The sequence below is a fragment of the Rhinolophus sinicus genome, chromosome 16 (assembly GCF_057876585.1).
Source record: "Rhinolophus sinicus isolate RSI-liver-muscle chromosome 16, RSI-T2T, whole genome shotgun sequence".
In the NCBI taxonomy this organism is placed as follows: domain Eukaryota; kingdom Metazoa; phylum Chordata; class Mammalia; order Chiroptera; family Rhinolophidae; genus Rhinolophus; species Rhinolophus sinicus.
The window spans coordinates 76,930,705-76,949,690 of record NC_142516.1 but is presented as its reverse complement, the minus strand read 5'-3'; the positions used below and the strand labels follow the sequence as shown (position 1 = coordinate 76,949,690).

Genomic DNA, 18,986 nt, shown 5'->3' with positions numbered 1-18,986 from the left:
GAGTTTGGAGGGAGGGGGAGTGACATCAAAAACCTACAATAAACTGGGCTGTGATTTCACCATATGTGTTGAATTGAACCCAACTCTTCTGCGTTTAATGAAGACTTGAGCCTTTAGGGGTAAATAAAACAGGGATGGCCTGAATATTTTTTACTGGCTGTAATAATTAAAGCCATGAAAAGGTGGTGGGGTTATGTTACTTATTAACTTGAATGGCTCTTAGATTTGATCAAGACGTGGTTGCCCATGGCGTTTTGTTTCATGCTTGTCCTTTGTTTCATTGACATGCTCTGCCCTGGCTTTGTGGCACTATAAAGGCAGCCAAGCAGTTAGGAACCAGACCCAAAAGGGCTTTAAGACCTCCAGTCCAGCTTTCTTCTTGTCTTCGACCCCACCAACAACACACATTCAGCGACTAGAAATGAGCCTGAAATCCCCTATAAAGCTGTGTACTTGGAGGGAAGCTGAGTGGAGGGACCTGGAAGAAACCTTCCCCCTTAGAAGGAAACTGGTCAGAATTCAGGTGTGGCTGGGAGCTTTTAAAGGGTATTTTTATTTTCCTCACAGGTTGTGAGCCAAACATTAAGACGCAGTGAGGTTGATTATAAGAAGAGCTTGGAACCCAGATGTATTCATTTCCTATTGCTGCTATAACAGATATCCACAAACCCAGTGCCTTACAACAACACAGATTTATTATCTGACAGTATCTGGAGGTCACATGTCCATAATCAGTCTCACTGGGCTAACGTCAAGGTATGAGCTGGCCTTCGCTTCTTTCTGGAGGCTCTAGAGTAGAGTATTTCCTTGCCTTTTCCACCTTTCAGAGGTCCCTGCGTTCTTTTGCCCATGTCTCCTTTCCTCCTTCAGAGCCCATGGTCAGGCTGAGCCCCTTTCATTTGGCTGTCTGGTTCTCTGTTTCCTATCTGCCGTCTTCACTTAGAAAGACCTGTGATCACCTTGGGCCCTCCTAGATAATCCAGGATTATTTCCGCGTCTCCAGGTCTACTTGATGAACAATCTTAACTCCCCTGTGCCGAATAACTTCACGTGTTCACAGGTTTCAGGGATTAGGGTGTGACCATTATCGTGTTGGTAATGTAAAGGGTAGTGAATTGGGGGGGATCATAGGGTTGGATAGTAGACAAATACAGGTGTACTGTTAGAAGTGGGTTTGGTTGTTTTTGTTTTTGTTTTTTTTATTGGGGAATATTAGGGAACAGTGTGCTTTTCCAGAACCCATCAGCTCCAAGTCAAGTCATGTGTGTTTTTTTGCAGTCTAGTGGGGGGGTGCAGCTCACTGGCCCATGTGGGAATCGAACCGGCGACCTTGGCGTTATAAGCACTGCGCTCTAACCAACTGAGCCAACCGGCCTCTAACCAAGTGAGCCAAACTTCAGAAATGGAGTTTTATAGTTTCTTACAGTTTCATGTAACTACTGTCAGGAAAAATACATATGTACATATACATAAATGTATATGCTATAATGTAGAAAAAGTCATTTGCATTTTTAGCTTAAATGGGGTTTCAGTATTACTTGATAGCTAATGTCAGCTATTGAATATAAAGAGAAATTTTATCTAATGTCAGCTATTGAATATAAAGAGAAATTTTAAGTGTAACATACAAATAATTTATAATTTTAGCTTGGGGGAAATTGGCATTTCTCTATTCAAAAGAATGATGCAATTACCATAATTTTATTGACAAGAATATTTGAATTAACCATGTTTTGTCTGGTGAATTTTTTGTGCTATCATTTGTTTTCTATTAACACTTCACAGGGAACCTCCAATAAAAATGATACTATATTTTTAACACTATAAACATCCTTTTTGGCGGTCAAGATGTATAAAATTTTCACATGGTTTTAACCGCTGCGTACATGTTCTTACGTGCTGAGTGGCTTGACTTTTCTGTGTCCCCTTTCTCCAGTCATCTCTGAAGCTCATGGGTAGTATGTGCCCTGTGTGCACAGCCAGGCAGAGTCCACTGAGATCACAGCTTCATGAAGTGCTTTGGGAGAAAAGCACTACCTGCAGCTGTGTAAAGCAGAGCTGCAGGGGTTAGGCTGTCAACAGCTTCCTAATAGAAAATGTCCCTGAAATAGATGTGACATGGACCTGTAATGGCTTTCTTTGCCTGTGAAATTAACGGTGTGAGGCTTTAAAAAAAAAAAAAAAACAAAAACTGTCGTGTCTTTGAATTTCTCTTTTAAAGTTAATCCTGTTTTAACAAATTTTCTTCATTTAGTTGCTAAAAATTGGTGCTAATGGGCACAAGATTGAAACTTGGATTTTGCTGAAGTATATTAATTCAAAATTGTCTGTGCTGGGTGCTTGGAGGTGGGGAGATTTTTAAAAAGACATCCCAGGCCTGCAGGAAACTCAGAAATTTAAGCATGTGCACAGTGGCACTTTAAAGATTCTGTTATATGGCTGAATAGAACTGACTACATGGGAGTGAAGGAAAGGATAAACCCAGAAAGCAAAAATGGTTTCTGGAAGAGTTTTTAGAAAAGTTAGCTCTTGAAAAGTGGTGGTGGATGGGGGGCATTCCAGGCAGAGGGACTGGTATTAGCAGTTCATATCAGTTTGCAGAAAAGGTTTGTTTAATGGCTGAGGAGAGGATTGGAACTAGAAATGAGCATGTCAGACGGCACACATTGGAGCACACATGTCATTGTTTCAGTCAGAGGACAGAGAAGGAACAGAGTTGTGCTTTGGCAAAATTCACCTGGCCTGGCACTGGTAAGCAAAATGGGTTTGTAATCCAGGTCCTTGGAACAAAGCAGGCCTGCTGAGGGCCTGCAGGGAAGGCAGGCGCTGGACGGCAGGGAGAATAGAGAGCTTCTTTGGCAACTGGTTTACATTTGCTGGCAGTTGGGTAAGGTCACTGGTTGCATTCCTCAACCCAAACTATTTGTACCATTAGTCTTTAACGAAGGCGGGCCATTCTAAATTAACCCTTGGGAGCAAAGTGGGTCTTTACACAGAAAGAGCGCCAGTGGGGTTTCTGGACATCCTTGAGAGCTGGGTCGAGTTTTTACCTGAGTTGCGGAGCCAGTGTCCAAGGTCACTAACTAGGTGAGTAGCCAGGCAGGATTAGACCTGGGTTCTAGGGAACTCGCCAGATGAAGGCGCCCTTAGTGCCTGCTGTTTGTGTTCGGAGGTAAAGACGCCAGTTTTTAAAGGGGGTGGGGGAGGAGTTTCATCGCCTGTACCAACCAAGAGGGGTACCCCAGGTGATGCAGCTCAGTGCGAGGAGGACGCCTCAGCTACCAGGACAACTTCCCAGCGGGGGATGAGGCGGGGCCAGGACACCTCCCCCTGGTGGGTGCCCCGCGTCCCCGCCCCGTGTTCCCGCCCACCGTCCGACTATCTTCAGCCCCAAATGCAGCCAGGTGGGCGGACTCTCTCGGACCAGGAGGCCACCCTGGACACTGGCACGGTGGTGGACTTTAGCCCGGGCCTGGAGGCTGGTGTCACGTGAGGGTCCGGGCCGTGGGGCTCCAGGGCTGACGTGACTTGCTTGGTTAAAACTTTCTTGTATTAAGTTACTCCCGGCTTGGAAGCCGGGCTTTGGGGCATACGTGAGATTTCCTAAATCCGTCTTGCCCTCGCTCTTCCCTGCGGGGACCTACTGCGCCTTCCTGGTGGACGCTGGGGGCTTGGTCCTTTGGGCGAAGGGCTTCTGTTCGTAATGTCGAGGGATCCCGAACGACCCAGGGCCGCGGCTTCGGAGCCGGAGAGAAGAGCAGCCGAAGCTCCCACAAGAGCTAGGTACTTACATTTTGGTTTTCGTCCTTGTGCTTCAAATTTGGGTCATTCTTTGCTTTCAGAGAAGAAAGTGTTCCAGGGACAGATGTCAGTGTAGTTCTCCCCATCATTAAACTTAGGTGACGTTATCTGAGAGTGCGGAGCAAGACATGTCGATTTAGGACAGTATCGCCCAGCGGGCCCTCCGGAATTGATAGTGGCGTTTGGGGACTTGCCTTTGAAAAGCCTTGGGAAGGTGTCACCGCCCTTGCTGTGAGGGGAGGTGGGAGCTCGGGGCCCTGCTGGCCACAGGACTGCGCTCTGCTTGGAAGGAACGGGGGAGACGTTCGCCAGATACAGCTTCTTGCAAAAAAATGATGATAACCGTTTTATGGGGTAGTGCTACTGATTTGATTTCCAAAAGGGGAAATAATGGTCATTATAAAAATAGCGTGAACAAATAGTATTGGAATCAATGAGAAACGGCATCCGCAATGTTGGTGAGGACTTAAGTGAAGATACTCTCAGGACAACATGTGGTTTTATCTTAAGCCTTGCTCTCTACCTTTCAATTTAAAGCAAAATTGCAGGTTTGATAATAGCTTCATCGGCAGTGGCTTTTTGCTTTTAAAGATAAATGCTGAAATAAGCCGGTGTCAGCGATGAGGCTAATAACGTCATGGGTGCTTGGCTATTGGATGTAGACTTTTACAAGAACATTTTGGTATATTTTGTAAAATTTACTTTTGTCTGCCTCTGCAGAATATGTATTATGTTTATTTTTATTATCTGAAGGTAGCTAGATGATGGATTTTTCAAACTGAAAACTTGTTTTTTAAAGAATTATATTGAATGATTTTAATGTTCTTATATTTTGAAAACATGCATAATAAATCTTATAAATGTTAAGGGAGGTATGCTGTCTTGTACATAGAGATTGATTTTAAAGCCATTTAAAAATGTAGATTTTGACTCAGGAATTTTGGAAGGATAAGCTTTTGGGCAATATTGTATCTCCTGTGAAGAAACTTTCTCCCTATGTTCTCACGTGCTCATGTTTATTTCATCTGCAGAACAAGTGTTTGGGAGTCCTTTCTATATTTTTATTTCCCAGGTACCTGGTTTTATTAGTTTAAGCATTTAAGAATGTCGTCTTATTTTCAGGGATGTAAAGTTTTTAACGAGGTAAACACATTAACGTTTGAAAATGTTTGCACTTGATTTTAATTGTTTTGTACTTTTAACTTGAAACTAGTTGATTTTCATGTTAAAAAATAGTAACTTTTAAAATGGTTACCACAGTGAAACTCTGTAAATTGTGAGAGGCAAACTTAGCTGCTTAAACAAAAATAGCATTTTGTAACAAACTAAGGTACTGAATTAGTTTTCCATAAAGTGAACAGTTAAGATTTCTTGCACTTTAAAATGGGAGACATTTTAGAGCATACCCTAGTAAATGCATGCAGTGGAACTAAAAACTGTACTTTCCCAAAATTTTGAAAAAATTAAAATCTGTATTTGTAAAAAATATAATGAAAAGGGAAGATATATGAGTCATATAACCTATTGTATGCAACATTTTTGTGTAGTGGTTTTTATTTTTCTACTCCATTTAATAGTTCATTGCCTGTTTTTGTTTTTGTTTTTTAATCTTTCACATAAACTTAACTTCTAAGTTGTTCAGTAATTCTTCTAAAATGGATACAGATTGCTTTAAAGATCAAACCAGTACTGGAAAAGTATAAAAAGGCTTTTTTGTTTTTTGGCATTTTGTTGTATTTTTCTCAGCACGTATTTACAGTTACAATTTTACTCATTTTGAAGATTCCACTGTACATTTAAAATTAGAATGAAGCATTTAATATTCAGAACCATGAATGGACTGTTACAGTTTTCTAAGGAAAGCAGGCCATTTCCTTAGAAACCTTCCCTTTCATTTATTCCCAGTGAATAAATTTCCCCAGAATCCTGGAAATAGTTATTATAGTTGATAGTTGGCAATTTTGTTGTTGGAATCTGCTCTGGTGACTTTTATCTACTGGGATTGCTGTAAGAATGGAAACGACTGGTCTCTGGTGTGCTGTTGGAATGTTCTGGTTGTTTCTGGTGTCTTTGTACCCTGGTAACTGAATTCTGGCATTTGATGTTTTCCCCTTCGGATGGGCAAGTAGCCATTCAACTGATATTAGTGTGAAAAATTAGCAACTTCCATCAGTACTAAAAATTATGCAGATTGTTTACTAAAAAGAGTATAGTTTTCTGGGTAGTTTGTTTTCCTTTTATTCACGTAGTCTATGAACTGTAAGATGACAACCCTCCCACATCTCTGTACAGCTTGTTCATTTCGACCAGGTGATCCAGAAACATTTGTTCTGCAGGAGGGAGCAAACTTTCAAGTTTGATATTCATTTTTTTGAAACGGGGGTTTTCTTTTTTTCTTTATTGTAGCCAGCGTGGTCTGGCGTTTTTCCACAAAAATGCTGATATCCTTGTGAAATGGCACGTACCCTAGAGGTTAAACTTTTAAAAAAATTTAAGTACAATGTGCAGTGAGAGAAAGTCTCCACATTCTGTAAATTAGAGGAAAAATTGCTACAGCTATGATTGCCTTTGTTCTCAAAGCCATTTGAATTGCAGGCTGTGTTGGGACTGGTTCGTACATTGTTTAACTGCTGAGACTAAAACTTCTAATTAGAGTAATTACTGGGTGGGAGCTGACGGGCGGGGCGGGGTGGGGGCCAGGGGTGTGGCTGGGAAGGGAAGGGGCGCCGCGCGGTGGGAACCCGGCCCGGCGCGCGGGGCAGGGCGGGGCGGGGCGGAGCGGCGCGGGCGGGGCGGGGCGGGGCGCGGCGCGGCGGCCTCTGCGGGGATTGGCCGGGAGGAAGAGGCGGCGCGCGGGCGGCCGCGGGACTTAGCAGCCGGCGCCCGGGACCGATCCCGAGGGCTCCAGGCTCCGGTCCGCGCCCCACGGGAGCCTCAGTAAGTAAGCCGCTTTCCTCCCTCCAGGTCGGGCCCGCCCGCCGCTGCCCGGCCTGTCTGACAGCTGCGGGGCCCGAGGCCGTCAGCTGGTGTTAGTTAGGAGAATGAGGGTGGTTTCTTCTCCGTCTACCAAAACCCCTTCTCATTTTCCTCCTTTTAACCTCAATCTTTCCACCAAATGAGCTTTAGCAGGAAAGAAAGCCAAGTTTGGTTCACTATTACTCGTTCTGCTTCATCATCCTGTTGCATTCGCCCCAGCTAACAGCCCCTTCTGTGGCGTTGGCGTCCCCACTACCTTGGTGACAGCCTTTGACGGGAGGGGGAGTGATAGTCGCCTTCAGCATTACCTAGGGTGCGTCGGACGCGCTGCTTGTTGCCTTGTTCTCGCGCTTTTGTACTACTTGCTGTAAACAAAACTTTCAATGTGGATTCAAGGGCGTGGGCATCGGTACTGCAAAGTTTTTTTGTGTTATATTTACCAAGCCTTCAAGGAAAAAAGCCAGGTAAACAAATACATTCTGATGCGGTCAAGAAAGTTCATTTAAAGGGCACATACGGCTGGAAAAGAGTAACAAAAATGACTGCTTCAGGCTGGAGCCTTTAGAAATGTTCTACAGGTTAACTTTAATCCCTGTTCTGCTCTTTCTTCTTCTGTCAAGGGCTGTGTGTTGACCTAAAGGGGTTTTTGGTCTTTGGTCTAAATTCCTACGTAGCAAACAATATTTGTAGCAAACAATCTTTGAGGGAAACGGGGCCCTAATACAGGACAGCTAAGCACCGACAAGAAAAGAAGCTGCCTTTTAAACTGGGACTCTAAAGGGAAGTTTGGGTTGTGCTGGAGGGAGCAGCCTGTTCATTTTTTGTCTCAACTGTTATTGTAAAGGTCTGAGATGGGACCCTACAAGGTGAAATCAGCAGAAAAGTGGTTCTCAACCTGTGAGGTTGCGTTTAGTAGTTTTAAAATCTGTGTGTCCACCTTTCCTTTGGGGGAAATCTGGTATTACTGGTTGTTCAAGTTAATTTGTTTTAAATAAGTCAAGCCTTACTTTGGGATAGGAGGTATAGACTGGTATGCTGTAACTTTGATGTGTTAAAAGCAAAGTAGCAGACATTCTGTTAACGTGGAGAGTAAACATTATTTTTTAAAGTTTTTTTTGTTTGTTTTAATTATATCAGAAATGTTTCTAAAAAGCTGTAAGAAAACTGTTTCATTGCTACTGCTTTGGTTTTTTAAGATAAATTCCCAGTTAATTTATACAGATAAATTAAGCTGGAGGGAAAGTTTGGTTTTCCATAGACTGATTATTTCCTGTTAAAGTTGAATAAACAATAAAAACTTAGAAATCCAGACACATTTCCTATAATTTCTGAAAGTTCTGTGCTGTTGAAAAATACCAATAAAATAATACTGAATTTTTCTCACATGAGCACATTATACATACACAAAGGCAGATATAAAAAGAATAGAGATGTTAAAACTTGACTCTTAATTTTTATGAAATTTCTCTAGGAGTCCATTATGAATAACAGTAAACTCCCAAGCATCGGGATTTTAGATTGCTACTCGAAAACACATCTTAGGTTTAATCCTAGTCGTGCCGACACCTATGAAAAGGGTGTAGGTAAGTCTCAGGCATTCTAGGATTTTAAATCCATGGTGAGCAGTTTTAGGATTTTAGATCCATGGTTAAAAAGGATGTGTTTTGCTTCTTTGAAGACTTACTTCTGTTGATTGACCTTCAAGTACTTGAATTCACATGGGAAAATATTCCGTGGCAGCAAACAAGGCCGCATTTCAGGTTTCCTGCTCCTGGGTCAGCTTCAGGCTGCTCTGGGACCATGAGTCCAAGCTGGAGCTCACAGTAAAAGAAAGATTATAACGTCTGAACTCTCACAGCCGTCAAGTGGACATTTTGCCCTACAAGAACATTGTTCTAACACTGTTTGAGTCTACTTGTTTAGTTGGAGGTGGTTCCTATTGTGATAGGAAGTACATTAATTTACGAATTATTCAGCCATATTTGTACATAGCATGCAACATGGGGTAAACAGACATGGCATCATTGATGTATTGTGTTTCTCAATCACCTGTTTGACCTTCTCACGTGATATGCATCCACAAGACAGCCATTTCTCTCCGTGCAGAATGCTGGCCCACTCAAAACTTTCATTCCCTTCAGATGAGCTGGTATTGAGGTGGAAGAGAGAGAAAAGGAGAAAAAAATAAAGTAAACATTTCTTGGAAGTATGTGAAACTTGATTTCTTCCTTTCTTTCCTGTAGTCCTGAAGTTAAGTCTGTATCTTTTTCAAGAATGCAAATTTCTGTGTTGAAGTGACACTTAAGTTAATCCTTTGCTCTGTTCCTCATAAAGTTTTCAAAGTTAATCCAGGATATAAAATGTCTGGACTAGAATCCAAAAGTGTACAGGATTTGGGTGAAGTCCGATTCCTGTGCTTTCTATACATTAAATCATTCTGTGAAAAAACAGACATTGGATAGTAAATTGTACAGTACTCTCAACACATTTTTATCAAATAGAAACAACTTTATTCCTTTATTTTTCCAGTAATAATTCATGGAGATTGACTCCTCACCCTCTTCCACCTCACCCCCTCACCTCCCCACACAATTCCTCTTTAGTTGTGGTTGGCTATACATATATTTAAGGATATGTTTCTTTGTCAACTTTATGACAGAAACCACAACAAATTATGGACATGTGGCTAAAGTTTATGCTTAGTTTGGATTTGGTAGAAAATACAGAAAGGATATTAGAAAATAAAATTAACCAAAAAGATATTTATGTTGTTTTGACTATGAAGAAGAAAGAGCAGGAACTAGGAGTAATGGAATGTTAGTATTTTAGACCAGCGTAAATACCCAAGAGTGAAATTTGTTTGTAAATTATGTTCTCCGCTTAAAAATACGCTGAGTGTATGTGTGTGTCCATGCCTGAGGCGTTTGTCTAAACTGAGGGCCAAAGTGCTTGACTTGGTTTCTCCCTCCTCCTGTTTCTTGGTTTTTTTCCTCACCTTGCAACTCTCCTTAATATCATTGTGTCCAAATGCTCTTAAATTTGATAAAAAATTTTTATCTGTTAAATTTGATTAAAATTTTTTTAAATGTCTGTAATGACAAGTTTGAACAAGGAGACTGGAAAGCAAAGGGACAGATCTCTCTTAGAGTTACTATTGAATTTTTGCACTTAGAGCAGAATGGGTTCTTACTAGTCCTCATACAGTCTAACTTATTTATTAGCATTTTAAAAACATTGCAGAGCCATCATTTCATTGATTAGTCGATTGCAGTTGAAGAGACGTTTCAGTTATTTTACCATCAGCTTTTAAAATAATCATTTACCACATCTATTGTTAACACAGGATGTTTATAAAACTTTTAAAGTTGATATATTTGAATGTGTGTATATTTTGGATTTGTTCTGGTTTCCAAGTGAGAATCACTTCTGGCCTGGATTTTCATGTGTAACTATATAAATTTTATTTTAATAGATTTATTTAAATCACCAAACTGTTGATTGACAGCTGTCTTGCAGTCATTTTTATTGTGTTACGCCATCTACTATATTGGACATTAAGTCCTTTATTTAAATTTGATAAATATGTGTGAGTGTCAGGCATGGTGTAGATACCACATGAAATGAGCAAGCTCGGGTCCCATTCTTCAAGGAGTTGCCTTAAAAATGTGCATTCTTTTTATAGAGATTAAAATATAGTTTTGTTTGAACTCAGTTATTCTTTGTTTAAACTTGAAATAGGATTCTGTTTTCGTCCATAAGATTCTGAAGAGCATATTTTCAGCAAGAGCTGTGTTTTTTTTTCCCCCCCATTTGCTAATCACTTGTAATTTACAGGAAAATCTTATGTTTTCAGACTGAGTATTTCTAAGGTTCGGATCCCTGTGTTCCTGGGGCTGTATGTTACAATTAATCTAATGTTGACACAGTTGTTTACTAAAAGTGTTAGGTTTGTAATAAATAATCCCACACAGACTATCTGATTTTGACATAGTGGGGGTAATACAGAAAGTTAGGGAAAAAATTTGAGTTTGAATGAAACTACAGTTACTGTTTTTTCCTTTGGAAAAAATTCTAAAAATACTTTATTGTTCATTTATATTGGAAATGATAACATAAAAGTCTGAGCATGTGACTGTTTGATACAGTGCTTCATATACATTTGCAAAGCATTTGGAAAATGTAAAATCCTTCCAATATTTGTGCATTGCTCACCCAGAACTTAAGTCTTATATTCAATAATATTAGCATTCATCTCTGTAGAAGTATTGAAATTAGAACTGTTGAGATCTGTGTTATTCTCAAATGTTGTTATGACTAAGAATAGAGAGCCACTCGTAGGTTTCATACTAGTGCTAGGGGGTCTGCCTGTCGCTAACTGGACCTGCTTTAACAGAAGCCCCTGGTTTCTGTTCAACATCTCGCTAGAGCATGTGCTTTAATCATTTACGAATTTCAGTGCTCGTAGATTAGATTGCAGTATTGAATTTCTTCATAAAGTAGATCTTCTCTCCATTAAGTAAATTTTGGGAAATATTTTTAACATGATTTCAGGAAAATAGTTCAACGTGAGCTGGAGGCAGAAAAGAAAAATGAAAAAAGGAAAAGACCAGGCAGCTCATGTAGGTTACTCAGAGAAAGAGCTAACTCAAAGAGTTACTTAATTTTTTTTCATATATTTTTGGGAAGTTATTTACATGAATTCAAACATATCCTACATTCTGTTCTTAACTTTGTCTTAATAACATTTCTTGCCATCTTACCATATTACAGAAACAGTTCCATCTCATTCTTTTAAATAGTTGCATAGTTTTCCATTGTGTGTGGTTATATACCACTAGCCCTAATTTTTGACACACAAAGCCAGCTGACAATTTCATAATAAAGTTATATTATGTACCTTACTTAGGAGGTCATAAATTAGTATGTAACTAGAAATTTGAGTTAGAAAATACCACTATAAATTAGGAACTCAGGTTCATAAAATGTATATACTCATTCAAGATAAATACATCAGTTGTTAAACACAATATTGTTAACTTAGGTAAGAGCATTAATTCTAAGGAAGTGAAAATTCTTTACATTTTTATGAAATTTTTTTTTTTAAAAACTGCAAATAACAAGAAAAGTTTAAAGTAATCTCTGATACTTTCAAGTGTCCCAAATTCTTTAGAAAGCCTGAAGGAAGTCCTGCATTAAGCCTGCCATTGTTGTCATGGCCGGGTGGATGGGCTGAATCACGTAGGAATTTATAGTTTCTTCTACCTGACTGATGATTTTCTTGAGAAGCATAAAATTCAGATCAGGAATGGTCTGCATTTGGCCCCTTTGGTTATTGGTCTGGCAGATTCCTGGGAAGGGGAGGCAAACAGCAAGATGATCCAAGCCTCTCTTGTAAAATACTTGCGAATTTTCACTTTGAATGTTTACAAATATTTATTTTCCAAAATGTGTAATATAAACCATTTGTGTATACATGGTCATAAGAGATCCAGTTTCCAAGAGGATCCCATTTTATGTAGTTTAAATAATATGCTTTGTGTCAGATTGCATATAGTTTGGGTAATACTTTTATAAAAGTTGAGGAAATGTCAGCACATGAAAATTTGACCCTTATGTGCTGGAAATTTGAGAATAATTTATACCAATAAATTATTTCAGATAGTATTTGCTAATGATGGTGTCTGTTTTGGTTATTGTGGTGTCATTTTTGGAAGCACCATGAGAAAACCATGGCTCAGAAGTATAGTAGTCATTTTCAACTGTGGCTGTTAGAATCATTTCCCAAAAAAACATAGTAAATATGCTTTTTTCTTAAATATGGTTTTCTATGTGAAATGAATTATATGAATAATTGCTTCTGCTTGAATTTTCTTTCTCAAATTTGACTGCAGCCATACTCCTTAAAGAATGTTTGATAATCAAAAATAACTAATTCTGCTGGACAAATATATGCTTCTTGATTGTTTTATTTTGAAGAAAATTATTTTCACTTTTCATTATTTTCTTTGATGACTTTCATTTCCTGGCAAATCAAATCTGTGTCCCCAAAATAATGTGAACTACAGACTTTTACATTTAAATTTGGCAATTCTTTAAAATGTGTTAAGGTTTTGCTTAAACCTATAAAGGATGGTTTTTCTTTTGTAAGTTTTGTTGTCAGTAGCAATTGTTTTGGGTAGCAATTTCAACCAAGCAATTCTGGTTTTCCTCTGTACAAGTTACTAGTTTAGACTAAAAATATTTTAATTATTATCGTGATATTCTGGTTGACAGCAGCTCATGGGCAGACTCTTGCTTATGTACAAATTATTAAATAGTTCATTTTTGATACTTGAGAACATTTATCAATAAGAAAGTGACAGATGAAAGAAGATTATATGCTAACAGTGATGTGAAGAGCGGGCCCTTGCCAGGGTTGGGGCTAGGCGAGGTCAGCCAGAACGCCCGGGTACTGATCCACTGAGGATTTTGTAGGGTTTTAAGGAAGAACTCTCTTGTTTTGAGGAACTTTGTCAATTGTATCTTAATTTTACACTGTTTTCAAAAATCATCATGAAAATTTATACAATTAGAGATTCTTACTTATTTTGGTTCGAGCAGCGTCTGAAAGATGACCTGGTTCAAAGTTCTGTCTTGTCCTGTAGTCAGCGTTCCCTTCCTGTCACACCTGTGAGAGGACCGATTGCTCTCACACCTGTGCTCTGTCGAGGCACCTGAGGCTGCAGTGTGGTTAGGTGTTTTCTGGGAAGAGTTGGAAGGAGTTTGTTAGTCTTACAAAAAAGACATTTTATATCTGTGGGATTACCTTTTTAATCCAGGAGGCAAAGGAGGACTGCTTGTGTTGTGCCCCAAATGCCAGAAAGCCTTCTACATGTGACTTTCAAAGGGCAGCCGTGGCAAGTCTGGTTTGGACCCTGCTTGTGTTGAATTTCAGCCAGCAAGTCTCCAGCATACAGGAGAATTCAAGATTTTCTCCCTCCCCCATTCTTCTGTTTTTGTTCAGTGTAAACAGTTCCTGCCGTAGAAACATAGACAAATATAGCAGAGAATGCTTTTCTGGAAGAAGAATGCTCCCTAAGCATTTTTTAACCATTTTTGGGAAGAATTGATCTTTCTGTGTATTTTAGACAGACTGAAAGAGAGGGGGGAGACTGCTGCTGTAAATTGAAGTGACATCATATGTATTGCCCCCATTGATCCGCTTTTAGTCTCCAGCCAGGATAAAAGGAAATGGCATCAGGGAGGAAGCATGCTTCATTTAGGCACAGATCCCAGAGTGATAATGGGGTAATAATAGAACTCACGCCACTGTCAGTCGGTGGCTGCATTAGTCCGGGGCTCCTTCCCGGTCCCTGGGTCCCTGCGGCTGCAGCGCGCCCGCTGGGCCAGGAGGGGAGGTGCTGTCCCTTGCGTTTTGGAGGTGCAGGCAGTGGGGCTCGGATGTTCGCGTGCACCGGAGTCCTTGCGTTGGGGCCTGCCTGTGGAAGGTCAGTAGTGAGACGTGTCGGTGACATTTTCTATAGGAGGCAAGCTGGCCTTTTCTGCGTCCCGCTAACGGAAGAAATGGTGGCGGGCCTCAGTTGCATGGGTGGTCCTTCTGGGAGCCAGGAGTGAGTGATGTCCCCCGTGACAGCAGTAGGAGGCTTCTGGAAGAGTCAGGGTTTGTTTTCTTTGTGCTGCTTGTAGACTGGAAGGGTGGGTATGGAAAATTAATATTTTCTTTCCAAGAGTCGGTGTAGAAACTCTAAAATCGTTCAAAGTTGTGTGGCTTGCCTCAGCTCTTAAGATCACTGGGGAAAATACCAGGTAGATTTTCTTTGTACATTTCTGGTTAATTAGCAACTATGGAATCCTCTCTGTTTAGAGCAAGAATACAGACCTCTGAATCCTTAACAAATAGCATTTGTATTGACTGACCTCCTTTTAGCATTTTGGTTTCTGTATCCGAGTACGTTTTTCAGTGCTGTGAGTTCTCTATTTCAAGTACCCACATGACATTGGCTCCCCATAGCCTTATTTTGTTGAAGTTTCTGAGGCAGATGCATTTGAAAAATACCAAACTGGTTTCCATATGGAAAAAACAATCCCATCCTGAATTCCGTGTTTGTACGAAGTAAAGGACTTTCTATTCCTGTCACTGTCGAACCGTGGCTGTGAGACCCTCAGTGGTAAAGGCCGGATCTTACCCTGTTCAAAGGAGCTGCTTTCTCAGGACATAATGCTCTGAAACATGTACTTTATTTTTCTTAATCACTCCATGGTGTGACTAAAGCCATGTTTGTCTCTCAGTGCCGCTGTATTAAAACACAGTTGGCCTAGAAGTCATGTGAAATTTAATTTGATTTCCATGTAGGTGGGAGTGGAATGACCCACACAATATTTCCCATTGCCACCGTGCCAGCTGCCAGGGTGAGCCTGCCTCTGAGCACATGTGGACGGTAGCTCTGTCAGTTGCTTTGCAAACTTCTGGTTTATGGCATAGTACTTCTTTTTATCATAAGGTGGCTTTACTGGGAGTAAATGTTTATTTTACAAAGAGAAATGTACTGTATTAAAGCGAGCTACTTAACCACATTTTTGCTTTAATATCCTCTTTTCATGGTCTTTAATCTCATGTAAAAATTATATGATGTTTACTTACTCATTTGTGAATGAAAGATAGTTTTATTCTCTATGTACTAAAATAGTTTGACCACTGATTTTTCTCTGCTTTTCTCATTGTTTCGAAACCACATTTGCCCCCAGCGAATTAGAAGCCTTCGAGTTGAAAGGCAGGTGGCCTCAGATTGTTGACTAAGTCACTCGTACAAGCCGTTCTGGAGAGTGGGCCCAGCAGCACCGGAGCAGACGCCTTCCCGGCTCTGTGGCGGGCCTGGGTGTGTCCTGGCCTGTGGGAACACGCTGGCTCTTGCAGCACTGCCGGCACCACCGTGCCGTGGAGGGCGACGTGGAGGGCTGCGTGCGTGCCAGCTCTTTACCAGTCTCCAGTTAGAGCAAATTAAACTTATTAAAGAATCACCAAGATTCAACTCCTTCCGTTCCATCTCAGCTGTTTATCTTTAGTCAGGGGGCTTAGCTTTAAATATTTTTTCCATTGTGTGAAATTAGGAGAGGACAGAAACTTTTAGTGATCTTTTTTTCTGTTCTGTTTCTGTGTGCAGATACATGAACTTTCTGCTTAGAGAAAGTTACAAGAGATAATGAAACTATGGATTCAGATATTTGGTCAATTCACATGTTAGTAATTCTTCGGTTTTAAACTGGAGTTGTGTTTATTGGTAAAATTCAGCTGGGGTAAGTGAGGACCAAGCTACTCTTCTTCCTCAATGGTTTCTTTCCTCCATGGGACTCTCTAGTTTAAACCATATCCCAAATGGGAGTTCTAACAATAGGCCTCTTTGTACGCGTAGGCACATAATAGGGAGATGCTTTTCTTTCTACTCTTTCCTTCCCTGTAATTCTGCAAATTGCCCAGGCTGGTTCCTGCTATATTCAGTTAGTGAACCGGGTCCCCACCCCCAGTCCATGGGTATTCTGCACTGGCTCGGGCTGGGCCTTCTGTAAAAGCCGTCTTCCTGCGTCCAGAGTAGCCTCAGCATTTGAGCTGTTGCTGCCCTGGGCTTGGCTGCTGGCTGGGTTTGAGAATGCCCCTGGGGGTGCAGGGCTGGGTGGCCACTCTGACTCAGTCTGGGGCCCTTCCCTCTCAAGTCCCCATAGAGGTAGTTAGACTGTTGCTTCATGGGCACCCAGGCCAGGCTACCTTGGGTGGGGGTCGTTTGCAGCACACTTTGGAAAGAGATGGGGTGCATAGGGAGAGACCATGGTGAGGGAGGAAGGGCAGGTCTGTGAAGAGGGGTCACGTGCAGGAGGACAATTGGGAAGTGACCTTAGGGGACTGAAGGATGCACTCAGGGTTGGGCTGATGACTTAACCGCCACCAGTGAAGGGCCCCTCCTGGATGGAACTCAGGGAACGAAGATCCAGAGAGGGAGGTGAGGCTGCAGGTGAGATGGACAGGAAGGAGGGCCAGGGAGCCGGGGTGCTGGTCGAGCTGCCGCGCCTGAGGGGGTAGAACACCCCACCAGCGAAGGCCTCCTGGTGTCACCCGGTGAGGAGGCTCTCCAGAGGCTGGTTCCTGTTTTATAGAACAGCAGATTTCTTTTACTATCATAAAAGTAGCCTCATGTGTCTAACTACAGAAAAGGGAAAACTGGCATTTTTGTTCCTGTTTGTTAGGATGTAATTTGATATCCTTACAGCATCTTACAGGCACGTGACTTCTGATGAGAGGAAATGAAGTGTTAGTCATTCTGAGGCCTGTGGAGAGCCTCACGGGTCAGTGCTGGCTTAGCCCTGTTTCGGCTGAAGGCACCTCGGTTCTCCTGCCAGCCTGAGAGGAGTCACAACTCCTCGCTTAGGTGCATGGAGGCCGTTATGAAATAAAACTGCCCAAGAATCAAGGGATGTGTATGTGTCTGTGTGTAGGCAAGTGGGTGTTTTCTTAGAGTTTAGAAGGGCGAGGTGAGGAAATAGAAGAAGTGCACACTTGGTGGAATTATGTGGTGAGTGTTTTGCATGCAATCCACCCGATTTTCCTCCACGTGCATTTTGGGAAAGTGGGGGTGGGGGGCAGGCAGAGTGCACATGTGGGGGCAGAAAGGTAAAGAGAGGCAGAGAGAACCCACAGATTTTTAAAATTTCTTTGAGAATAACAGAAAGTAGAGATTAAAATCCAACTGTTCTGAATATTCTGTTGGCCTGGTATTGACTCGTAGACTCGCAAATCTGGGTTTGTTGACAGGGATTGTCTGGGCATAAGTAGGGATGAAGAAAAGCTAAATGCAGAGAGTAGTAGAATTCATAGCACTAATTTTAAAACCTTGATTTTAGAATAAATGTTTTCCAGTTCCTACAAGGTGCATCTGAAATGTGCTTGCCTCTCCATTTGTGGTTTATGTGAGTGCTGTCTGGCTCGGGCTGCTCTAGGCTCTGGGACACTGGTATGTAAGACGGAGATTTTCAGTTCTTGGATTTCACAAGTGTCGTTTATAAAATAGTTTTTATTATTTTTGTACTATGTAAAAACAACCTCCTCTCTTTGTCTTTAACTGGTAACCCCATTTTTTACCTGTCCTATATGAAAACGAAGGAATACTATATCAGTGGCCGTGTGTGTGTGTGTGTGTGTGTGTGTGTGTAATCATGTGTACCACATTCTTTGACTTTTTTAGTGGAATAATAAACTTACAACTTTTGTAATGGAGGGATTGTAAGACATGTTCTTGTTTCATTACATGCTCTTGATTTTTTGGTGTTCATTTGCAAGGGTCAGGTGGTAAAGGAAATCTGAAAGCGACTTCTCATTTCTGTTAAACTTCCATGTGTTTGCCTAAGGTCACATGGTTTCTCAAATCTTTGTCTAAGCTAAATGGCATTGTTTGGTACATGTGTGCTGTAAAAGGATCTAATAAATCAGAATGTTAAGATAAGTACAGTTTTTATCATTTCACGGGATATACGGAGGGTGCCAAAATGTATACACATTTTAAAAAAGGAAAAACCTGTATTAAAATTGTAATAATATATACTGATAACAAAAGATGAATATAAGTCATGTGTATATATATTTTTGGCATAAATATATACCCCCGGTATATATTTAACAGACATATGTTCAATCATCACATTGTACAACCTTAAAAAAGAAAAAAGATAAACACAGTTTTGATCTGGTCTGAATAGAGAGCTGACGCGACAAGCCATGGAGAATCGGCTAATCAGGCCCCAGAATGCGTGACTTTGGGGACAGAGTGTAAACCCTGAGAGTTACCACAGTCAGGTTTACAGTCTTCCCAGGTTTCAGACGCCACTGAAGTACCCAGGTTACTGTCTTTGTTCTGAATATTTGGGTTTAATGTCTTGTGAGCTGAATGGCATTTTCACTGGCTGTTTGGTTTTGCCTTCAGCTTCTTCCAGACCAGCTGGTCCTGCTTCTGGAGCATCTCTTGGAGCAGAAGACCCTGAACCCCAGAACTCTGCAAAGGCTTGAAAGGACGTACCAGCTCCCCCAGCAGGATGCAGAGGTAAGTCAGGACCACCCACCCTTGAAGTTCAAACAGTGGGGCCCTCGCTATTGTGAAGAGCCATGGAGGGCCCATTGCATCCCAGACTGTTGAAACCGCTATATCATGAGCAGCGCCCATGTGTGT

The 18,986-nt window shown here is 41.3% G+C and overlaps 1 protein-coding gene across 6 annotated transcripts in view; it reads left to right on the top strand.

Moving 5' to 3' along the window:
* The window catches only part of AOPEP (aminopeptidase O (putative)), a 348,549-nt gene that overhangs the window by 303,872 nt on the left and 25,691 nt on the right, over nucleotides 1-18,986 (top strand). For 5 of the 6 annotated variants that reach the window (XM_074330240.2, XM_019711974.3, XM_019711970.3 and 2 more), the window contains one exon: nucleotides 18,744-18,860. In XM_074330240.2, coding sequence (XP_074186341.2) covers nucleotides 18,744-18,860 — 117 coding nt within the window. Of the gene's footprint in view, nucleotides 1-18,743; nucleotides 18,861-18,986 lie in introns of those variants that run through there. The other variant, XR_012495672.2, reaches the window with a different exon arrangement.